Source organism: Kogia breviceps, chromosome X (genome assembly GCF_026419965.1).
Source record: "Kogia breviceps isolate mKogBre1 chromosome X, mKogBre1 haplotype 1, whole genome shotgun sequence".
NCBI classification, from domain to species: domain Eukaryota; kingdom Metazoa; phylum Chordata; class Mammalia; order Artiodactyla; family Physeteridae; genus Kogia; species Kogia breviceps.
Window position 1 is genome coordinate 51,030,416 of NC_081330.1, and position 21,654 is coordinate 51,052,069.

At 37.4% G+C, this 21,654-nt stretch overlaps 1 protein-coding gene across 6 annotated transcripts in view; it reads right to left on the reverse strand.

The window, feature by feature from the left end:
* Window positions 1–11,554: 11,554 nt before the first annotated feature.
* The window catches only part of FAM133A (family with sequence similarity 133 member A), a 61,133-nt gene continuing 51,033 nt past the window's right edge, over window positions 11,555–21,654 (reverse strand). For 5 of the 6 annotated variants that reach the window (XM_067023197.1, XM_067023202.1, XM_067023198.1 and 2 more), the window contains exon 5: window positions 13,425–14,542. In XM_067023197.1, coding sequence (XP_066879298.1) covers window positions 13,690–14,439 — 750 coding nt within the window. In that variant the 5' untranslated portion in view covers window positions 14,440–14,542 and the 3' untranslated portion in view covers window positions 13,425–13,689. Of the gene's footprint in view, window positions 14,543–21,654 lie in introns of all 6 variants that reach the window. The other variant, XM_067023200.1, reaches the window with a different exon arrangement.

Genomic DNA, 21,654 nt, shown 5'->3' on the forward strand with positions numbered 1-21,654 from the left:
TTCTCAAAAAGTAGTCCCTAGACCAGCATCATCAGCCTAAACTGGGAACTTGTTTTATTGCAAATTCTTGGGGACTATCCTAGAATTACTTAATCAGGAACGCTTGGCATGGGACCCAGTAATGTGTGATTTAACAAACCCTCCAGGTGACTCTGATGCACACTGATGTTTGAGAACCACTGCCCTAGAGGAAAGAGGCCAAAGGCCCAGGGAAATAGGAACGTTGGAATGGATCATTATATTAATCTTCTCAACTCTGTAGCGGCTGTGTTACCAAGTCCAAGCTTGTAATGCTCACCACACAACAGGCCAATAAATCAAGAAATGAGGTGTTGGGGCAAGGAATAGTGACTTTATTCAAAAAGCCAGCAGATGGAGAAGGTGGTAAAGTAGTGTCCAAAAGAACCATCTTACCAGAGTTAGAATTCAGGCTTCATTTATACTAAAAGGGGAGGGGGTGTGGCTGGTTGTAAACTTTTTGGTGCCAGTCAGACCCCGGAGGAGATGTGATAATCCTTTCTTCTTGCAGCTGTCCATGTAGGTCTGGTCAGGAAGTTCCTGTAAACCTCCAACAAGACAAATGTTATTCTCTGTTCTGAAACTTTTTATCTCTATATGAATTAAAAGTGTTATACTTAAAGGTCAAGCCTGGGAGGCAGAGCTTTAAGAAAGGGATATTATATATATTTCAGGCTACAGGCAACATTCCTTCACAATGGTGCAGAGTCAGCATGACTAGGCATAGACTACAGAGCACAAAGTTTACATACAGATAAAGGAATAGATACAATATGGAGTCAGGTTTGTTCTTTGTCACAGCTGAACTCTGTAAGTAAGAGATTAACAATAGGGGGTGTTGTGGTGGATTTAGGTTCCCTGATATCAATGGGAACAATGGGATCCTGGTGTGTTAGAGGCTATAATATAACAATATTTAGCTGTCAGAGACAAGGCGTGTGCAATTTCTCAATAAACCAAGGAATGTAATGATAGAGTATTTTCACTTAAAGCAACCTGTGGCAATGACCAATTGATCACAGAGTCCCTAGAATTAAATATATTGGAAGGCTACTAAGTTGCTAGTTGATGATAAAGGTTAGAAAAATTCCAAATCAAGTTAGAAGCCTAACTTGTGTCACCATCATGGGACTCCATGGCCTCTTATCCAAATCCTCAAATATAATTGAGTCAAAGTCTTTCAACTGAGGTGCAAATTCTGAACCTTTGAGGAGGGACCCTGCAGTGTAGCCACAAGCTTACACCATGAACCCTCCCTCAATCCTTCTCTAGTGAGACCTGAACCCAACTGCACTGGAGGAAGGAAAATATCCTGACCTTCTGGGAATTAATAGCAACTTACCTGGAATTTAGGTTCATGACTACTAGAGACAAAAATGCCACCATAGTCCACTGGTCAAAGTACGGACTTAGTGAAATCAGGTGAGATGGAATCTTGGCTCACATCCATATCACAATACATCCATTTGGAATGTACACCTTTTCTGTTATTTCTCTTGTTGCAGAGTACATAGTGGGAATAGATATATTAAGTAACTAGTAGAATTCACAATATCTCTTTGTCTCATAGAGTTAAGTCAAAATACTTTATAGAACTGATCAAGTTGTAAAGTGATATGTCAAGTGGGAGGGCTATTATGGTAGAAAAATAGTTTCATGGAGGACTATTATGTTAGAAAATGTGAAGTGGGGGCCTCTTCCAAGATAACAAACCAAAAGCACTTGGAGAATTTGCAGAGATTAGTGCCACCATCAAAGACTTTAGAGATGCAGGGCAAATGATTCCTATAACACTCCCATTTATCACACTACTTTGGCTGATGAAAAAGCCAGATGGATCATGGAAAATGACAGTAGATTATTGCAAATAATCAGGGAGTGATGCCAATTGCAGCTGTGGTTTCAAATGTGGTATATTTACTGGAGCAAATCAGCACAGCCCCTGGAATCTAGTATGCAGCTACTGACCTGTAAAATGCTTTCCTTTACCTTCTAATCGGTAAGGAATATCAGAAACAGTTTACATTTGCATGGCATGGACAGTGATATATTATTTACTATATTGCTTCAGGGCTGTGACCTCTCCTGCTCTCAATCATAATGTAGTCCAGAGGAGCTTTCATCATCTTGACATCCTGAAGAATATCACTTTGGCCTATTAGATTGATGATATTATGCTAATTGGACCTACCAAGTAGGGAGTAGCAAGCACCCTAGATCAGTTTTAATCAAACTTCATTGACAAAGGATCATTTCTTTTTTACTTTCCAATTTTTAAAAAAGTTTGTATTAATTTAATTTTTTCATTTCATCAAAGACTGATACTTTTACAAAATATAATAAATACAAATTACTAGAAAAGTTTATGTGATTGGATATTGCAAGTATGTCAACTTGCTATATAAGTTTTTAAATATTTCTATAAATTTCTATATTCATCTTGTTGCAGACAAATGACAAACAGTTGAGGAACTGACATGAGTCCATGGAACAATTTCAGTAGCACTGCCATAGATATAGTATTAGTTAGATATATGAATGCCAGAGAGTAGGAGATAAACCATGCAAAAATTCAGGGTCCACCATATTAGTGAAGCTTCTGAGTCCAGTGGTCTTGAGTATACTGGGATATCTCCTTTGATAATGAGAGACAAGTTACCTCACCTTTTAACACTCACACACAAAACTAGGCATAACGCTTGGTGGTCCTCTTTGGATTTGGGAGGCAACATAAAACACATTTGTGATTCTCTGACAGATCCATTGGTAGTCTGTAAATCTTCTAATTTTAACTGGGTTTTAGGAAAGAATGGGCTGTCCATCAGTTCCAGGCTATAGAGCAATATGTTTTACTACTAAGGCTTTATGAACCAGGGGTCCCAAAGATAAGGGGAGTTTCTATGGCAGAAAGACATGTTATATGGAGCCTATGGCAAACCCCAATGGAAAGATAATAGCACAGTACACTTTGGTTTAGGAGTAATGTCTTACTCTACTCAAAAACCAAACCAAACAAAACAGATCCTGGGTTAAGAATGAGCCCTAAGAGATACTATTGTTCATCATGAACTGGTATTATCTGATTCACACAACAATGAATTTGGATGTCACAGCCTCATTTCATTATAAAATGGAAGTAGTATATACCTGGTCTAAACAGATCTGGAAGGAAATGTAAAGACTACGAGCAGATGATCCAGTAATTGTGCTCCTTGGTGTTTAATAAAATGAATTAAAAACTTATGTCCACACAAAAACTTACACATGAATGTTTATAGCAGCTTTATTCATAATTGCCACAACTTGAGAGCAATCAAGATGTCCTTCAGTAGGTGAATGGATAAACTCTGGTATGTCCAGATAATGGAATATTATTCAGCACTATAAAGAAATGAGCTGTCAAACCATAAAAAGGCAGGGAGGAAAGTTAAAATGCATATTACTAAGTGAAAGAAGCCAATCTGAAAAGTCTACATACTGTCTGATTCCAACTATATGACATTCTAGAAAAGGTAAAACTATGGAGACAGTAAAAGGATCAGTGGTTGCCAGGGGTTGGGGGGAAGAAGGAATAAATAGGCAGAGCACAGATAATTTTTAAGGCAGTAAAATTATTCTGTATAATGTTATAATGTTGGATATATGTTATACATTTTTCCAAACCCAAAGACTGTACAACACCAAGAGCATACTCTAATGGGTATGGGTAATAATAATGTATCAATGTAGGTTCATCAGTTGTAACAGATGTATCTCTCTGGTGCTGAATGTTGATAGTGGGGGAGGCTATGTGTGTGTGGAGAAAGGGGGTGTATGTGGACTCTTTGTTCTTTCTAGTCAATTTTGCTATGAACTTAAAAGTGCTCTACAGATAAAGTTTATTAAAATTTATGAGCAGATATCTCAGATTCTCATGACATCCGGTTATACCGCTTTACCACCTCTCCCTCAAACACATCTATTACTTTCTAAGGAGTTCCTTATGAGTAGTTAATGAGGAGGAAAAAGCATTGGGCCTGATTTACAGATGGAACTGCATAGTATGCCAATACTACCTAGAAGGAATGGCTGTGAAAGTCACTGGTGAAGGGAAGTCCTTCCAGTGGTCAGAATATTCAGCAGTATATATGACTTTGCACATCAGTGGGAGGAGAGATGGCCTGAAATATGGATCTATATCAATTCATAAGCAAAGGCTAATAGGTTGGTTAGGGATGTGGAAAGATCAGAATTGGGAAGTCAGTGACAAGGAAGTCACAGTAGGTAGAGAGGTATTTGAATAGACTTCTTCAAATGAGCTAAGAGTGTGAAGATGTTTGTAGCCTATGCAAATACTGACCAAAGGGCATCCATATCAGAGGAAGCTCTCAATAATCAAATGGACAGGATGACTGGCTCTTTTGGTTAGTCAACTTCTTTCTGCAGTCAACTTGATGGTAATTCAATAGGCCCATGTAAAAGTATACATGGTGGCAGGGATAGAAGCTATGCATGGACTCAACAATATGTTCTTTCCATTGCCAGAGCTGATTTGGCTACCAACACTTTTGAGTGACCAACCTGCTCACAGCGGAGGCTAATGTTGAGCCCCAAATATGGTATCATTTCCAACGGACCAGCAGGCTATCTGGTGTCTGATTGATTACAATAGACACTTCTTCTTATGAAGGAGGCAACACTTTGTTCTCGATGGGATAGATACATATTCTGGATATGGATTTCCCTTCTCTGCCTGGAAAGACTGTGCCAGCATCACTGTTCATGGACTTATAGAATGCCTTAATCAATTACCATGGTATCCCATACAACATTATCTCTAGTTGAGGGATACATTTTAGAGCTATGGACTCACACTGACAGAATTCACTGGTTTTATTATGTGCCTTATGTGATCTGTTGAAGATTAATTTTTTATGACAAATAGGAGAAAACAACATGCAAATTTAAGATGCTGTCCTAAAGGATGCAGTGTATGCCTCAAACCAGTGGCCAGTAAATAGTGCAATTTCTCCCATAACCAGGAACTAAGTGGTGGGTGGGTGTGGTCCTTCCTACAATTACAGCTCATAATATACTTGAAGAATTTTTGCTTCCATTCCCACAATCTTGGGCTTGGTGGGTTTGGAAATCCTAGTGTATAAGGGAGGAATATTTCCAACAAGAAACAAGGTCATGGGTCTGATGGGTGGGAAGCTGGCACTACTTCATGGGCTTTTTTTAGCTCTTCATGCCCCTAAACCAATATGCAAAGAAGGAACTCACTGTATTGAATTAGGTAATTGATTTTAATTTTAGGGGGAAATTGAGTTGTTGCTACAAAATGGGACAAAGAGGATTATGTTTGGAATCAAGAGGCTTGACAGCTGGGCAAGGGAGTAACAAGAGGCACCCCCTCTTGTGCCTCTTGTTACTCCCTTGCCCAACTGTTCTCATCAACTGAAAACTGAAACAACCCAACAAAGTCAGGACCACAGGACTCGGATCCTTCAGGAATGAAGGTTTGTTATACCCAACCAGGTGAAGAACTTCATCCATCCAGGTGCTGACAGAAGGTAAGGGGAGCAGAGAATAGGAGAGGAAAGGCAGCTGTGGTTACCAATATAGTCTCATGAATAGTCACAGGGGAGAAAAATACAGCACTATGTTTTTTGTTCTTTTATCTTCTCCCCTACACTCCACCACTGTTTTAATGAATAATCTCAGTAGTGGCTAATATTTTATGTGGAGTATGATCAAAATGACATCACCCTGCAATGATATGGTAGCTTGTGTGACTTCATGCAACCCATTGGGTGGAGACATGAAATTTTTACTCAGATGAAGGTCAAGAATGGATGATGAGGTGCAAAAGGAGTGTACAGTGCTGGTTATCTTTCATTTGCCCCCATAGCTGTTTTCTCCACCCTTTTTCAACTGGCTTGTCGCCCGAGGAGGCTGACTTGTGTTGGACTATATTGACGAGATCCCATGACTTCTGATTTACAGCTGAGTACAGCTAATGGGGAACAAAGACAGGAGTTCAGAAAGAAAGAGCGAAGTGAGATCACAGTATTTGTTCTCTGAAATGTCAGCTCAGGCTGACTGTGACCATGTTCAATTCAAGGCGGTCTTCTATACACAACTTTTACCTCTTCTGGTCTATAAGTTGTAACAGCTCATTATCACTAGCCCCAGGTTACTGCACTATCTCATATAGTTCTACATTCTGCCAACACCTTTGTAAAAAACGCTTTTATAAATAAACCCTTTTAAATTATCCTAATTTGTGTGTGCATTCTGTTAAATGATTGGATCTCTGATTGATACAATCCCCTAGGCAGTGCTCTTGGTACAACCTACAATCTATGGCTGGGTGGGTATGTGCCAGATATCTATAGGCAGCTTCTAAAATTTTTATGTATATACATGGATATATATTTTGGGGGCAATCACTTTTTGTCCTGTTACTTAATTGCAATTGTCTTTTAGAATTTGATTGTTAAAGATTTATGCACTATTACAAAGGACTATTGGGCTTATAGAAATTATTCATATGGGATTCTTCATTATGCCTAGAAATATATGGCCATCAGACTTGAGCAGTCATTAAGTGACTGCTTAATGGCAAAAATATGTCTTTTTAAAGTTTCAAATTTGGTGGGTTGTTATTTATTTTTCTATTTTATCTTGTTTTATGTACTGACATATTATTGAGATTGTTTTGAGTTACACTAGGTCATGGATTTTATTCACTGGTTTCCCTCCTGTTCATTTGTGATGGATGTAATGGGATTAAAACAGATGGTTCTTTATTTTCTATTGTTTTACTGGTAACATCTTTATCTGAGTAAAGAGGCTATAACAAAGCAAAACATCTTCCTGTGGATTATATCTGAAGAAGATCTAGATAAATTAATCTTGTGAAGTTTGGTATAAGAAATAAATAGGATACATCTTTAAAAAGAGTTTTAGGTAAACTAATTGAATAAAGATTAGAATGTGGGGTAGATGGGTTGAAAGTGAGATATACTGATAACAAAATAAGTTATTTTGTTTTGGGGCAATAAAGACAGAAAGACAATTACCTCTGTGAAAGAAGACAATCTGTTTCATGAAAAGAAGACAGGAGAAAATGAGATTTAAAAAAATACAGGGAATTTATTTTACTATTTGTACTTTGGTGATATATTGATGTAGATATATACACACACATGTGAGGCAAGGGAGTATTAAGAATTGGGGTGCAGTGGAGTGCTATATTGGGATGCAAAGGAATATCTCTTGTTTTTGAAATGGAAATGATAGGAGTGGTTGAAAAGCTGGAGAGTTTTAAAGCCTAAATATTTCCATGGATTAACTCATTTAATTGTAGGGCTTCTGTGAGGCAGTCTGTTTCCAAGGCCTGCACACTTAATCTCCACACTGTACTGCCTCTAAATTTGGCATTAAGTTTTTGCACCTAAATTTGCAAATAAAGTTTATGGTAAAAGCTGCAACATGGACTACTCCACACCAAATAACTTATACCAAGGCCCTGTTTCATAGCATTTAATGTCAACTATATAATAACTATGCTTAGGTAAAATGATTGGCAGTTGAGGTCTGGCCTAGGTTCTGAACTGGGATGGGAGGAAGGTAGTCTCATGGCTATCAACAGACAGCTGCAATTGTCTTTGTATAGAAAAGACTTAGAAATACTGATATGAAAAGGGGTTTTCAAGTCCAGAAACAAAGAAGTACGTAAATACTTATTTTAAACATATGCAACAACAATCCTGCTATGAGGTTGGGGAGGAATTAATGCAAAGTTCCCTTGGTGGGAGACTTTATTGCCTACAGTAGTCCTTCAAAGAATGTGGGGTCAGGGGGGTCCTTTGGCCACACTATGTATTTGAATCCTGTAAGAGGTTGATACAATGCTATCAAAGGAAACAAGATGGGGAACAGGGTTCAAAAACCTTTATTTATTTATTCATAATTTTTATTATCAACTAAAGGTTTTTGAAGATATCCTTTAATTATTTCTGTGAAACAGGCTTTTCATGAAAGTACTACATATAGTCAGACTCCATAAGTAAAATAATAAATGAATGAATGAATGAATGCTTTCCTGAGTTGTCAGCATTATTATCTGAAGCTCTTTGATGTAATTTCACAGAGTTTAAAAACATCAGGGAATAGCCTGAATAGTGGGAATACTAACCTCATAGTTGGCAGGCCTGTCACAGAGCAGGATGTATAAAACAAATGCAGAGACTATCAAACCACCCAGTTTTTTCTTCTTGAGTGGAGAATAACCTGGATTTTACAAGATCATATTTTAACCATTCATTCTTAGATAGTATTATTGCTAAAAACATTTGATCAAGATTTTTTTGAAAAAAAAAGTTCATACAAATATTTGATGATAATATAACCATTTTAAGTGATACAAATGGTTATTTTAATGGTTAATAAGTTAGTTTCTATTTATATTTCATTAGTTTCCATAGAGCTATAGCATTTTGAGCTCTCAGTATGATAGCAAAATGGGTGATCATTTTTCAGCATATAAAATAATTCTATAAACTTTATTTCAGCTTAAATTCAAGGAAAAAATAAAAGGTTTATTTTCTCCATGTGGGAAACAAGAAAAATAAAAAAATAAAAATAAAAAAAATAAAAATAACCAGCAATAAGATGATTTATCATGGCAATATTATTAATTTTTGTAAACAGCTTCTGAGAAAAGACATCTGAAAATACCATATATAGAGTTCTGAATTATACCATTCATAGTAGCTTATTGGAGGGAATATTCGCATATCCAAGCTATCCTTAAAACAGTTCTGCTCTTGGCAAGTTTCTGAGCACAAAATCATACTTGTGTTGTGTTAATATTATCAGCCTCCATCATAAAAATTGATCCAATTTCTTCTTATGAATATTTATTTGAACATTTTTACATCTGGAAAATACAATCCCTCAAGTAGCTTGCTGTATAATCAGGATTTTAAAGAAGTGCAAATCAGCACTATTCACAATAGCCAAGACATGGAAACAACCTAAATGTCCATCAACAGAAGAATGGATAAAGATGTGGTACATATATACATGGAATATTATTCAGCCATAAAAAAAGAATGAAATAATGCCATTTGCAGCAACATGGATGGACCTGGAGATTATCACACCAAGTGAAGTAAGTCAGAAAGAGAAAGGCACATATCATATGATATCACTTATATGTGGAATCTAAAGTATGATACAAATGAACCCATCTATGAAACAGAAACTGAAACCTAGATATAGAGAACAGACTTGTGGTTGCCAAGGGGGAGGGGGCTGGGGGAGAGATGGAGTGGGAGGGTGGGGTTAGCATATGTAAGCTTTTATATAAAGAATGGATAAACAACAAGGTCCTACTGTATAGCACAGAGAACTATATTCAATATCCTATGATAAGCCATAATGGAAAAGAATTAAAAAAAAACAATAAAGAAGTGCAAGTCAGATTAATGATGCCCAGCATATCTATGTATGGAAAGTGGCGTTTCTTCTGGTTCCAGCAGAAATTTGGTAAGATGCACTAGATTTTCTTTCATTTTATATTGGTATAAATGTCCTTGATACATATTACAAAACACATGAACCTTGAAAGTATTATGCTGTTAAAGAAGTTGGCCACAAAAGACCACATATTGTATAATTCTGTTTACATAAAATCTATAGAGACAGAAAGTATGTGGAGGCTGGGGGTTGGTGGGGAGGATAAGATATGGAGCTTCTTTTTTGAGGTGATTAAAATATCATAACATTGATTGTGGTTACGCTTGCATATATCTGTGAGTATACTAAAAAACCGAACCACATACTTTTAAAACGTGAATTGTATGGCATGTGAATTATATCTCAATAAACTGTTTAAAAAGTGAGTCAGGGAGCTTACACATAGCATTGGTACATTGGATTTATTCAGATTATCTTTCCAAGGGCCTGACCAACTAATTCAATTTAATGAAAATCACAAGGCACCTATCATGTGCAAAATGCTGTGTACCATCATTGCAAGAGATAAAAGATGAAACCACCTTTACCTTTCAGGAGGTTACAGTGCACAAAGGGAAATGATGATATAATAATAATGGTGATGATGATGATGATGATGATAATGATAGGAAGAGGAAGGAAAAGAAGAGATAGCATTCACTGAGTATTTGCTATGTTCCAAGAACTGTGTTAAATACTTTAAATGTTATTTTGTTTTATTCTCATAGCAACCATAGAGATAGATACTGTTATTTTTCTGAGTTTTATCTGAGGAAATAGACACATAAAAGGTGAATTAACTTACATAGGGTCACACATCAAGAAATGGCAGGGTGAGAATTTTAACGTAGTGCTTAGCCAAGAGCCAGCACTCTTAACAACTTGAGTCCATAGATACACAAAATACATAATACAAGGTAGATTGAGGTGTGTCATGAAAGAGTCAAATAAAAGTGATAGAGTCACCTGAAGAAAGAACACATCTGATTTGCGGCTCAGGAAGGACTAGAAAGAACACATCTTATTTGCAGCTCTAAAGTACATGGGTATGTTTGAATATTTGACTACAATTTTCATGAGTCATGAAGTAGCTTCAAACCTACATCACAAATTAAATACTTCTTTTTTTGGTAAAATAAATATGGTCAAACAGAAAATGACTACAGAATCACAATGTCAAAGGTGAAACTTTCTCAAAATAAATTTATAATAGACAAAGAAACTATCACAAGATATAAAACCAGAACCCCCAATTCTATTCATTCTCCTTATTTCCAATCTAATCCTTTATTTTCAGCCTGAGATCTTTCAAACTCTTCTTTTTGTGCTTGCAATTACATTCCTAATATAGATTGTACTGATTTTTCCCCCTCTCCTGTCTACTTTATTATTGACTTTCCCACTGCTTCCCTTCCCACAGTTAGTTGAATATTATGGCTAAAGCTATTCTTATGAATCACATAAAGCACATCACTAATAACAACTTTAGTGCTTTTCACATAAAGGATAAGTTATTTTGCTTTCAGTCTGGAGGCTACATATTAAATGTTCACCTATATCTACTTAGTCTATTGTCCTTTACATATTTCCATATCACTTTTCTCTACCAATGTCTATACTTACATCTAAAAAATAGCATCCCTGTTCTTTATTGAGTTCCCATGAGTGCTTTTAAAATTGCCTTCCTAAAACCTTTACTGGAAGATTGTTTTGGCCATAATCAAAGGAATAATGAAGTAATTTTACTTCCTAGACAGTCAGCATTGCTGATAAGGATGAAACATGCTAGACCACCCTCTTCTTCAGTCATTACATAAAAACCAATGTTATTTTATTAAATAACATTTACTTCTGCTATGGCATAAGTGATCAGCTCTGAATCATTCTGCTGACTACACAAAGATGTGATAGAAAATACGTGAATTATTTTATGTAAATAATGAAACAGACATTCTAGAGTTCTATGGTACTATTTAGAGTAGGATAGGTGATTGCTGTGGTAATAAAAAAAAGACCCAAAATCTCAGTAGCTTAACACATAGCAGTTTATTTATCACACTCAGAACATTCACTGTAAGTCCATCAGCTCTCCAGGGCAGGTCCCTTACAAATAGCGACTTAGAGATACAGGTTGCATCCATCTTGTAGGTACACTATTTGGAGGACACTGCTTTCAGGTCTTCATGGCACGTAAAGAGAGCTAGAGGGTCACGCAGGACTTTTTACTGCTCCGGTATTGAAATGACACATCACTTCTGTTTACAATCTCTCTGTAATCCCTCTGCTGGAAGTAATAAATGGTATTGCCTAACTACAGGGGGCTGGGAAGTGAATGGGGACACACAAATATTTGATAGTTGTTAATGCCTTTGCCACATTCTACAAATAATATAAGCTTTTTTTCATATTTTAATGAAAAAAATTTTTGGAAAACTCTATATGGATAGAAAATATCTCTTAAATGCAATAGTTTTTATCAGCATATAGACATATATTTTAGGAAACAGCTAAAGTTATGAAGCTTCAATGTGACCTAACAAGGCATTACATTTATAATCGTCCAAGAATATTACTGAGAGATTCCTGGGTATGCACTGCAAAAATTTGGGGACCCAATATGTTATTTATCTACCAGATGTTTTCTATCTTTATAATAATTTTACTTGTGATTCAAGGGAGCTGACATGAAATCAACTATTTAAAAAAATAGCTATTTATTCTCTCCTCATGCTAAAATACTTTGTACATATGACATTACAGTTAGCACATCCTCTGTAACAGATGCTTTTGTTAGACATCAATTTATAATTCATATTACCCTGATATAAAAAAATGTAGAGTAAAAATAAATTTCAACTTATTTCAGCATAGTGGTAAACGTGATTCAGCAACAAACATGAGGCAACAAACTCCAAATGTTAGTAAAATGTGAAACAGAAAGATTATAATCTCCTAAATTTAACTCCTATTTTAATTCAATATTAATGCTTAAGACAAGAAATTTTTAAACGGCATACTTGCTAAGATTTTGGCAGTAGTTTTATGTAACAAGACATACAGCGTACTAGAGGTCTGGCACTCAACTTGCTTACAGTAAACCAGCTTCAATATGAAGGCATTACATATTTTTTAAAAACCTTCTTTTTACATGCTAAATATTTTGGAAAGTGTGCAATTAAACACAGTCATGAAAATTAATATAGTAAGATTAAGAAATTACAAACTTGAAACTTGTATCCTAAGCACAAATCATATAAAAAAGGATTACTTGTTATATAGAATATCTCTGGATAATCAAAACTTAATAGTATATAGCATGTAAAATATTTCAGTCTTTATTAATCAAAAAATACCAGGGTCTATTTAAAATTATTCCCCTCCAAAGGGTATCAAAGTTAATTCAAATCATGTAACACTCTAACACTAAATATTATTCAGTACTGTCGAAATTGAGGTAAATTTAATAAAACTGGGGCCTTACATATACTGTAAATTGCTGTCTTTCTTGTTCATGTGAAACAGCATACATTACTAAGTAAGAAAAGAATGGCTGCTGCACTGGCAAAAATAGGATGTGTAAGGATTAAAGGCACACTATTCAGCTCGCCAAAGTGAGAGCAAGCTCTTTTTCCCCCACAAACCCTTTCCCCATGTAAACAAAAGTTCATTAAGGAGAAAAGAAAAATAAACTAAACTTTTAATCTTCAAAAGTAAGTATTTTGAGACAATGTTAAGTCCATGCTTCAAAAATGTCAGCTATTGTCACCTGGATATTTCTGATTATATTTTAAAGATGTAGCCAAATTAGATACTTTTAACATTAGATCCACTGTTTGGTCAAAATTATTTATCATCTAAAACATTTTACTTTAATTCCAAACATTTTAACCACTAGTATGACAACATGGTTTTAGCTCTCAGAAGAATTAGCCAGTGGAGGGAAAAACACACAAAAAAACCCCAAATCCTACATTTAAGCTGCAGGCAACAATTATGGCCCTTTCTGGCACAGTAGCATTTGACTGGCAACTCAAAGTCCAGGAATAATTCTACTAACACAGGGAAACTCATGCATTTTGGTAAATATGCCCTAACATTCACAGTTGAAGTTTCCTTTACACCTTGATTTTTTTCAATAGGGAAATCTTGCTTTTTTTCTTGATATTATCCGGACTTGTGGCTTGAACCTGACTTCTTTTTCTTCTTCTTACTATGTTTTTTGTGCTGTTTCTTCTTCTTCTTCTTTGCTTTTTCCATTGATTTTTCTCGCTCTTCATGTCTTCTCTTCTTTTTTGCTTGTACCTCCTCTTCATAATCTGATTCTGATGAGGACTCCGATGATAAAGGTTTATCCTCAGGACAAGTCTTCTTTCTTTTTTTGCTGAGACTTCTAATATACTTTTCTTTCTCTGTTTCATCTTTTGACTTCTTTTTCTTTTTTACAGATTCTTTGCTCTCTGATTCAGATTCACATGTAGAGCTTTCTGATGATTTGTATGAACGGTTCTTCTTTTTCTTTCTCTTTTTTCCTTGTTTCTTTACCTCATCCTCAGAATCTGAAGAACTGCTTGAAGAATCAGAGCCTGATGTAGAAGAAGATGAAGTCTGACAAGATTTCTTCTTTTTCTTTTTCTTTCTTTCTCTTTTTTTGGATGAGCTCTCATTTCCACTTAATAATTTCTCTCTGCTTTTTTCTAGTTCCCTCTTCCAATTCTCATTCATTTTTTCTTCAAATTCAGCTAATGCCTTGGAGCCTTTTTTTTTATTTTCTAATTGTTTCTTCACTTCTTCCCAGGTGGGCCTTGGTCGATTCAGATAATCTTGTATTGTTGGGCCTGCAGATTGAGATGGGCCCCTCCATCTGGCCATTGCTATAGGATTCATATAGGCCACCCGATTGTCCCGCTTCCCCATGGTGTCTGATGGTTCCCAGAGCCGAATCTCAGTTGCTAAAGAGAATAAAGATAGACATCCTCCTTAAATTCTTCATCTGCTAGTATACCAAGTGGGCTCCATTCTGTGAGAGAAGCAGATGGAATTATTACAAAACACCTTTAATATAAGACAAAGTAGGCACATAAGTTTAATTGGTCACTGTCTATCACATAGTACAGTAGAAAGATTTCCAAAATCTTAGACCTTGAGAAAAAAGAATATACACACAAGATTTTTGCATGTTTTAGATGTTGTGGTATGAATATAATATAAAGTGATTTTTATAACTCATGTAAGTTGCTGTTATCTAAATTTTTTAAATAACTATTTCCTTTTATATTGTATGATAATCACCTTTTTTCCTTTCTTTCTTTCTGCCTTATATGGTATAAAGAGAGAGAGGAATTTCTATAGCTAAATTCTATACCAGGCAGACCTTCTTCATTTTAGTAGAGTACAGCACAATCCATTCCACTCTTTTATAGAAACCTAGGAGTCATACCTGAAAAATCCTTCTCCCTCAATTCTCACATCCAGTTCATACTAAATCCTGCTGTTTAAACCCCCACAACAATAGGTCTTATGTCCATTCACTTTTCTCCAAATATATTGTCATCAACATAGTCCAGGTACTGTCATTTTTCATTTGGACTATTAATCTCTATTATCTATTGTTTATTATCTGCCAGGGACTGCTTAGTGTTGTGCAGTGGATTATCTCATTCAGTCTCCAGATTAACCCTATGAAGTTGATACTATTATTATCCCTGTTACACAGATGAAGAAACTGAGGCTTAGAGAATCCGAGTAATGAGTACTTGCATAAAGTAACATAAAAAATGGCAAATGGCAAAACCAGGATTTAAATCAAGGCAGCCTGACGACAAACCCTGCACACCTAACACAAAATTGTATTGCCTCCTTATATCAACCTCTTATTTATTTATTTATTTATGGCTGTGTTGGGTCTTCGTTGCTGTGCGCAGACTTTCTCTAGTTACGGCGAGCGAGGGCTACTCTTCTTTGTAGTGTGTGGGCTTCTCATTGTGGTGGTTTCTCTTCTTGCACAGCACAGGCTCTATGTGTGTGGGCTTCAGTAGTTGTGGCTCGTGGGCTCTAGAGCGCAGGCTCAGTGGTTGTAGAACACAGGCTTAGTTGCTCTGTGGCATGTGGGATCTTCCCGGACCAGGGATCGAACCTGTGTCCCCTGCATTAGCAGGAGGATTCTTAACCACTGAGCCACCAGGGCAGTCCCTCAACCTCTTAATTGACAGCCCTATATTTACTCTTACTCTCTTCCATTCCAGTCCCACACTGAAATCAGAAGGATCTTAAAATACTCCAATGGCTTTACATTTTAATGAGAATTAGATCCACACTCCTATAAAGATCCTGCATGATCTGTCCTGCTTATCGCTCTTACATTTCATTGAGAATTATCCACTCCTTTTCTCAATTCTATCTTTTCCAATCTTCTCTTGGTTTCTGGAACATGTTAAGCTCCAGGCTTAGCCACCATGGCCAGTTACACCTCATCTTCATGCCTCAGTTTAGAGGTCAGTTCCTCAGAAAGGAAATTATTAGGTGGAACTATATAAAATCACCAATTATACAGAAAAAAAGTCAAATACCAGCAATTTCACATGGCTCAACCTTATATTATGTTGCCTCTGTATCTATCCCTTATAGTCATTATTCTGTATCACAGTTCCTTGTTTCTTTTATTCATAGCACTTAGAAAATTAAGGATTATTTTTTTTCTATTTGACTATTTGGATGTGTGTGTTTGTGTGTGTGTGTGTGTGTGTGTGTGTGTGTATGCATGTGTGTATTCATTGCTAAATATAAGGCTAAGAACTTTAAAGGTCATGTTTGATCTGTCTTATCACCATGGTGTTCCCAGTACCTAACATGGCATCTGGCCCACACTAAGTACTCAATAAATATTTGCTCAATAATAAGCAAATGAATGAATGGATTGATGCAGGGGTAACTCTGTGAGAGAGGGGCATTCACAGAAGCCTCCTGGAGTTTGTGATGTCAGTACAGGATTTGGAAGGATAAATAGGAGTTCACCCAGGAAATGAGGAAATGACAGACATTCCAGGCAGAAGAAACAATATGCGAAAAAATAGAGAAATCTGAAAAAGCCTCATGTATTTAGTGTTGATGGAGCCTAAAGTGCAAGAGGGTAGCAGCAGGAGGTAAGGCTGCATAGGAAGTAAATAGCCTGATCATAGAGGCTTTCTTAGGTCATTTTAACAACTTGGATTTTGTCCTATACTTGTTAGGAAGCTAGCAAAGTCTGAAGAGAAAGATGATCAGACATATCACAGATTTTTCTGTCAGTCTCCATCTTGACTTTGACCCTTTAAGTCACCCTAACATATCTACCCATCATAAGCTCAATGCCACAGATTTTACAGTGACTCTTGGTAACAGTTTCTTGGGTTTGATTTGTTGTGTTATCTTATTCTCCTTCTTCTTCAGTTCTGCCTAGCTCCTCTTAGGTATTTTTGTCATTTTCATTCTTACTGCTACCCTAAAGGTCTGTCAAATATCATTGTTTCTCAGACTTGATCATCAAAAGCCCTTAATGACTTTATTTCATATTCAACTTGCTGGTTGTTTCTGCTACTGCACACTTAGAATAGCATAATCCATTCTAATTACAGTTCCTTGAGACCTAGTCCTGACATCATATAGAAAGACAGGCAAAGACCAATTCACAAAGGATTTGGATGCGATGCTGAGGTTGGGATTTATTCTATGGGACCTACAGTGAAGCTAATGGGGAGGTGTGGACTATTTTAAGCCAGAGAGTGATATGGTCACATTTGAATGCTTAAGAGACAATTTCTTACCAGCTGAAGACAATGAGATTCATTCAAGTATTCATACAGATATAAAATGAGTCTTAACTAAAAGTAGTGGTATAATGAATGAAAAGAGGGGGAAATACATGAGACACGTTTAGGAGATGCTACTGAAATTAACAATCAGTGAGATACAAAGGGTGAGGAAGAGATAGGAATCTAGGGTAAAGTTCTGGCCTGTGAGACTAGATACAAGGCAATGCCAAGGACTGGGCAATATAGGAAATGTCATAGACTTTGAGAAAAGGTCTGGGTTCAGTATTGGATTCATAAAGTTTGAAACATGTGAGTGAATCCACATGTAGGAAACTGGATGTATGGGTGTTAGCACTCTGGAATGTGATCTGAGTTAGAGATATAGGATTGGCAGTCACTGAGTGATGGCTAAAGTCATGAGAGAAAATTAAATTACCTTGGGGGAAGATTTCAAATGAAAAAAAAGGATTGAGCACTGGATCCAATTTAATAACAATACACAAGGGGCTGGAAGAGAAAGTAAAGCTTCAGAAAATTAGCCAGAGTGGTAAGAGCTAGACCAGTATCAGAAAATAAAGTAAGAGTCACAGAAACACAGTGGTGAGAGTAAAGTTTCAAGGTGATGGCAATAATCCTCAAAGGTCTATGTCATGAATTTCATTTGAGCAATTTTTAAACATTAAAATTTGAGGAAAAAACCTAAATGTCCATCAATAACAAACAGGTTATATCAATTATAGTATATGTATACAATGGAATACTACATCCACAACATACTCTTGAGTGAAGAGTTCAACAAATGTAAACACTGGTTATCTCTGCATGTGGAGAGGCATTATTTCCTTATGTAAGTTTTCCTACACTATTTATATTTTTTACAATGAGCAGGTATTATCTTTAACTTTAAAAAAATCCAGAAAAAAAGGTGTTATGGACAACAATATTAATTGCAGCAGATAGGTCAAGTAAGATAAAATCTGAAAATGTCTTTTATATTAGGCTATGAAGAAATCATTAGTAACCTTTGCTAATACAATTTCAATTAATTAGGGCAGAAGCCAGATGACAGTGGGTTAAAGACTAAATAGGAGGTGAGAAAGTAGGGACATAGGGTGCATAGACTCATTTGAGAAGGAAAGTAAAGTGATAAGAGGGTAACTATAATGAGGGATGAAGAATGAAAGAAAATGATTTTTTACTGCTGTTTGTTTTTATCAAAGAAGAAACTTGAACATATTCAGAGGGTGACAAGGTTAAATACAAAGACTTTTAAGAGGACAGGAAAGAGGGAGGAGCTTCAAGATGGTGGAAGAATAAGATACAGAGATCACCTTCCTCCCCACAAATACATCAGAAATACATCTACACGTGGAACTGATCCTACAGAACACCTACTGAACGCTGGCAGAAGACCTCAGACCTCCCAAAAGTCAAGAAACTCTCCACATACCTGGGTAGGGCAAAAGAAAAAAGAATAAACAGAGACAAAAGAATAGGGACGGGACCTGCACCAGTGGGAGGGAGCTGTGAAGGAGGAAAGGTTTCCACACACTAAAAGCCCCTTCACGGGCAGAGACTGTGGGTGGCGGAGGGGGGAGCCTTTGGAGCCACAGAGGAGAGCGCAGCCACAGGGGTGCGGAGGGCAAAGTGGAGAGATTCCCACACAGAGGATTGGTGCCGACCAGCACTCACCTGCTCAAGCGGCTTGTCTGCTCACCCGCCGGGACAGGCGGGGGCTGGGAGCTGAGGCTCGGGCTTCGGAGGTCAGATCCCAGGGAGAGGACTGGGGTTGGCTGTGTGAACACAGCCTGAAGGGGCTAGTGTGCCACAGCTAGCCGGGAGGGAGTCCGGGAAAAAGTCTGGAGCAGCCAAAGAGACAAGAGACTTTTTCTTGCCTCTTTGTTTCCTGGTGAGCGAGGAGAGGGGATTAAGAGCGCTGCTTAAAGGAGCTCGAGAGACTGGCGCGAGCTGCAGGTATCAGCATGGACCCCAGAGATGGGCATGAGGCGCTAAGGCTGCTACTGCAGCCACCAAGAAGCCTGTGAGAAACCACGGGTCACTATCCACACCTCCCCTCCTGGGAGCCTTTGCAGCCCACCACTGCCACGGTCCTGTGATACAGGGACAACTTCCCGGGAGAACGTACGGCACACCTCAGGCTGGTGCAATGCCATGCTGGCCTCTGCTGCAGCAGGCTCACCCCACATCCGTACCCCTCCCTCCCCCTGGCCTGAGTGAGCCAGAGCCCCCTAATAAGCAGCTCCTTTAACCCCATCCTGTCTGAGCGAAGAACAGATGCCCTCAGGTGACCTACACGCAGAGGTGGGTCCAAATCCAAAGCTGAACCCTGGGAGCTGTGCAAACAAAGAAAAGAAAGGGAAATTTCTTCCAGCAGCGTCAGGAGCAGTGGATTAAATGTCCACAATCAACTTGATGTACCCTGCATCTGTGGAATACCTGAATAGGCAACGAATCATCCCAAATTGAGGAGGTGGACTTTGAGAGCAACAATATATATATATTTTTTTCCTTTTCTCTTTTTGTGAGTGTGTATGTATATGCTGCAGTGTGTATTTTGTCTGTATAGCTTTGCTTTTACCATTTGTCCTAGGGTTCTGTCTGTCCGGTTTTTTTAAATTACTTAAAATTTTTTTCTTAATAATTATTTTTTATCTTTAATTTTAATAACTTTTATTTTACATTACTTTATTTTATCTTCTTCTTTCTTTCTTTCTTTTTTTTTCTCCCTTTTATTCTGAGCCATGTGGAGGACAGATTCTTGGTGCTCCAGTCAGGTGTCAGGGCTGTGCCACTGAGGTGAGAGAGCCAAGTTCAGGACACTGGTCCAAAAGAGACCTCCAAGCTCCACATAATATCAAAAGGTGAAAATCTCCTAGAGATCTCCATCTCAATGCGAAGACCCAGCCCCACTCAACCACCAGCAAGCTACAGTGCTGGACACCCTATGCCAAACAACTAGCAAGATAGGAACACAACCCCATCCATTAGTAGACAGGCTGCCTGAAATCATAATAAGTCCACAGATGCCCCAAAACACACCACCAGACATGGACCTTCCCACCAGAAAAACAAGATCCAGCCTCATGCACCAGAACACAGGCACTAGTCTGCTCTACCACGAAGTCTACACAATCCACTGAACCAAACTTAGCCACTGGGGACAGACAGCAAAAACAACAGTAACTATGAACATGCAGCCTGTGAAAAGGAGACCCCCAAACACAGTAAGTTAAGTAAAATGAGAAGACAGAGAAACACACAGCAGATGAAGGAGCAAGGCAAAAACCCACCAGACCTAACAAATAAAGAGGAAATAGGCAGTATACCTGAAAAAGAATTCAGAATAATGATAGCAAAGATGATCCAAAATCTTGGAAGTAGAATGGAGAAAATACAAGAAAAGCTTAACAAGGACCTAGAAGAACTAAAGAGCAAATGAACAGTGATGAACAACACAATAAATGAAATTAAAAGTTCTCTAGAAGGGGTCAATAGCAGAATAACAGAGGCAGAAGAAGGGATAAGGGACCTGGAAGATAAAATAGTGGAAATAACTACTGCAGAGCAGAATAAAGAAAAAAGAATGAAAAAAAATGAGGACAGCCTCAGAGACCTCTGGGACAACATTAAATGCACCAACATTCAAATTATAGGGGTCCCAGAAGAAGAAAAAAAATGAGGACAGCCTCAGAGACCTCTGGGACAACATTAAATGCACCAACATTCAAATTATAGGGGTCCCAGAAGAAGAAGAGAAAAAGAAAGGGACTGAGAAAATATTTGAAGAGATTATAGTTGAAAACTTCCCTAATATGGGAAAGGAAATAGTTAATCAAGTCCAAGAAGCACAGAGAATCCCATAAAGGAAAAATCCAAGGAGAGATACGCCAAGACACATATTAATCAAAGTATCAAAAATTAAATACAAAGAACAAATATTAAAAGCAGCAAGGGAAAAACAACAAATAACACATAAGGGAATCCCCATAAGGTTAACAGCTGATCTTTCAGCAGAAACTCCGCAAGCCAGAAGGGAGTGGCAGGACATATTTAAAGTGATGAAGGAGAAATTCTTACAACCAAGATTACTCTACCCAGCAAGGATTTCATTCAGATTTGACAGACAAATTAAAACATTTACAGACAAGGAAAAGCTAAGAGAATTCCGTACCACCAAACCACCTTTACAACAAATGCTAAAGGAACTTCTCGAGGCAGGAAACACAAGAGAAGGAAAAGACCTACAATACTAAACCCAAAACAATTGATGAAATGGTAATAGGAACATACATATTGATAATTACCTTAAATGTAAATGGAT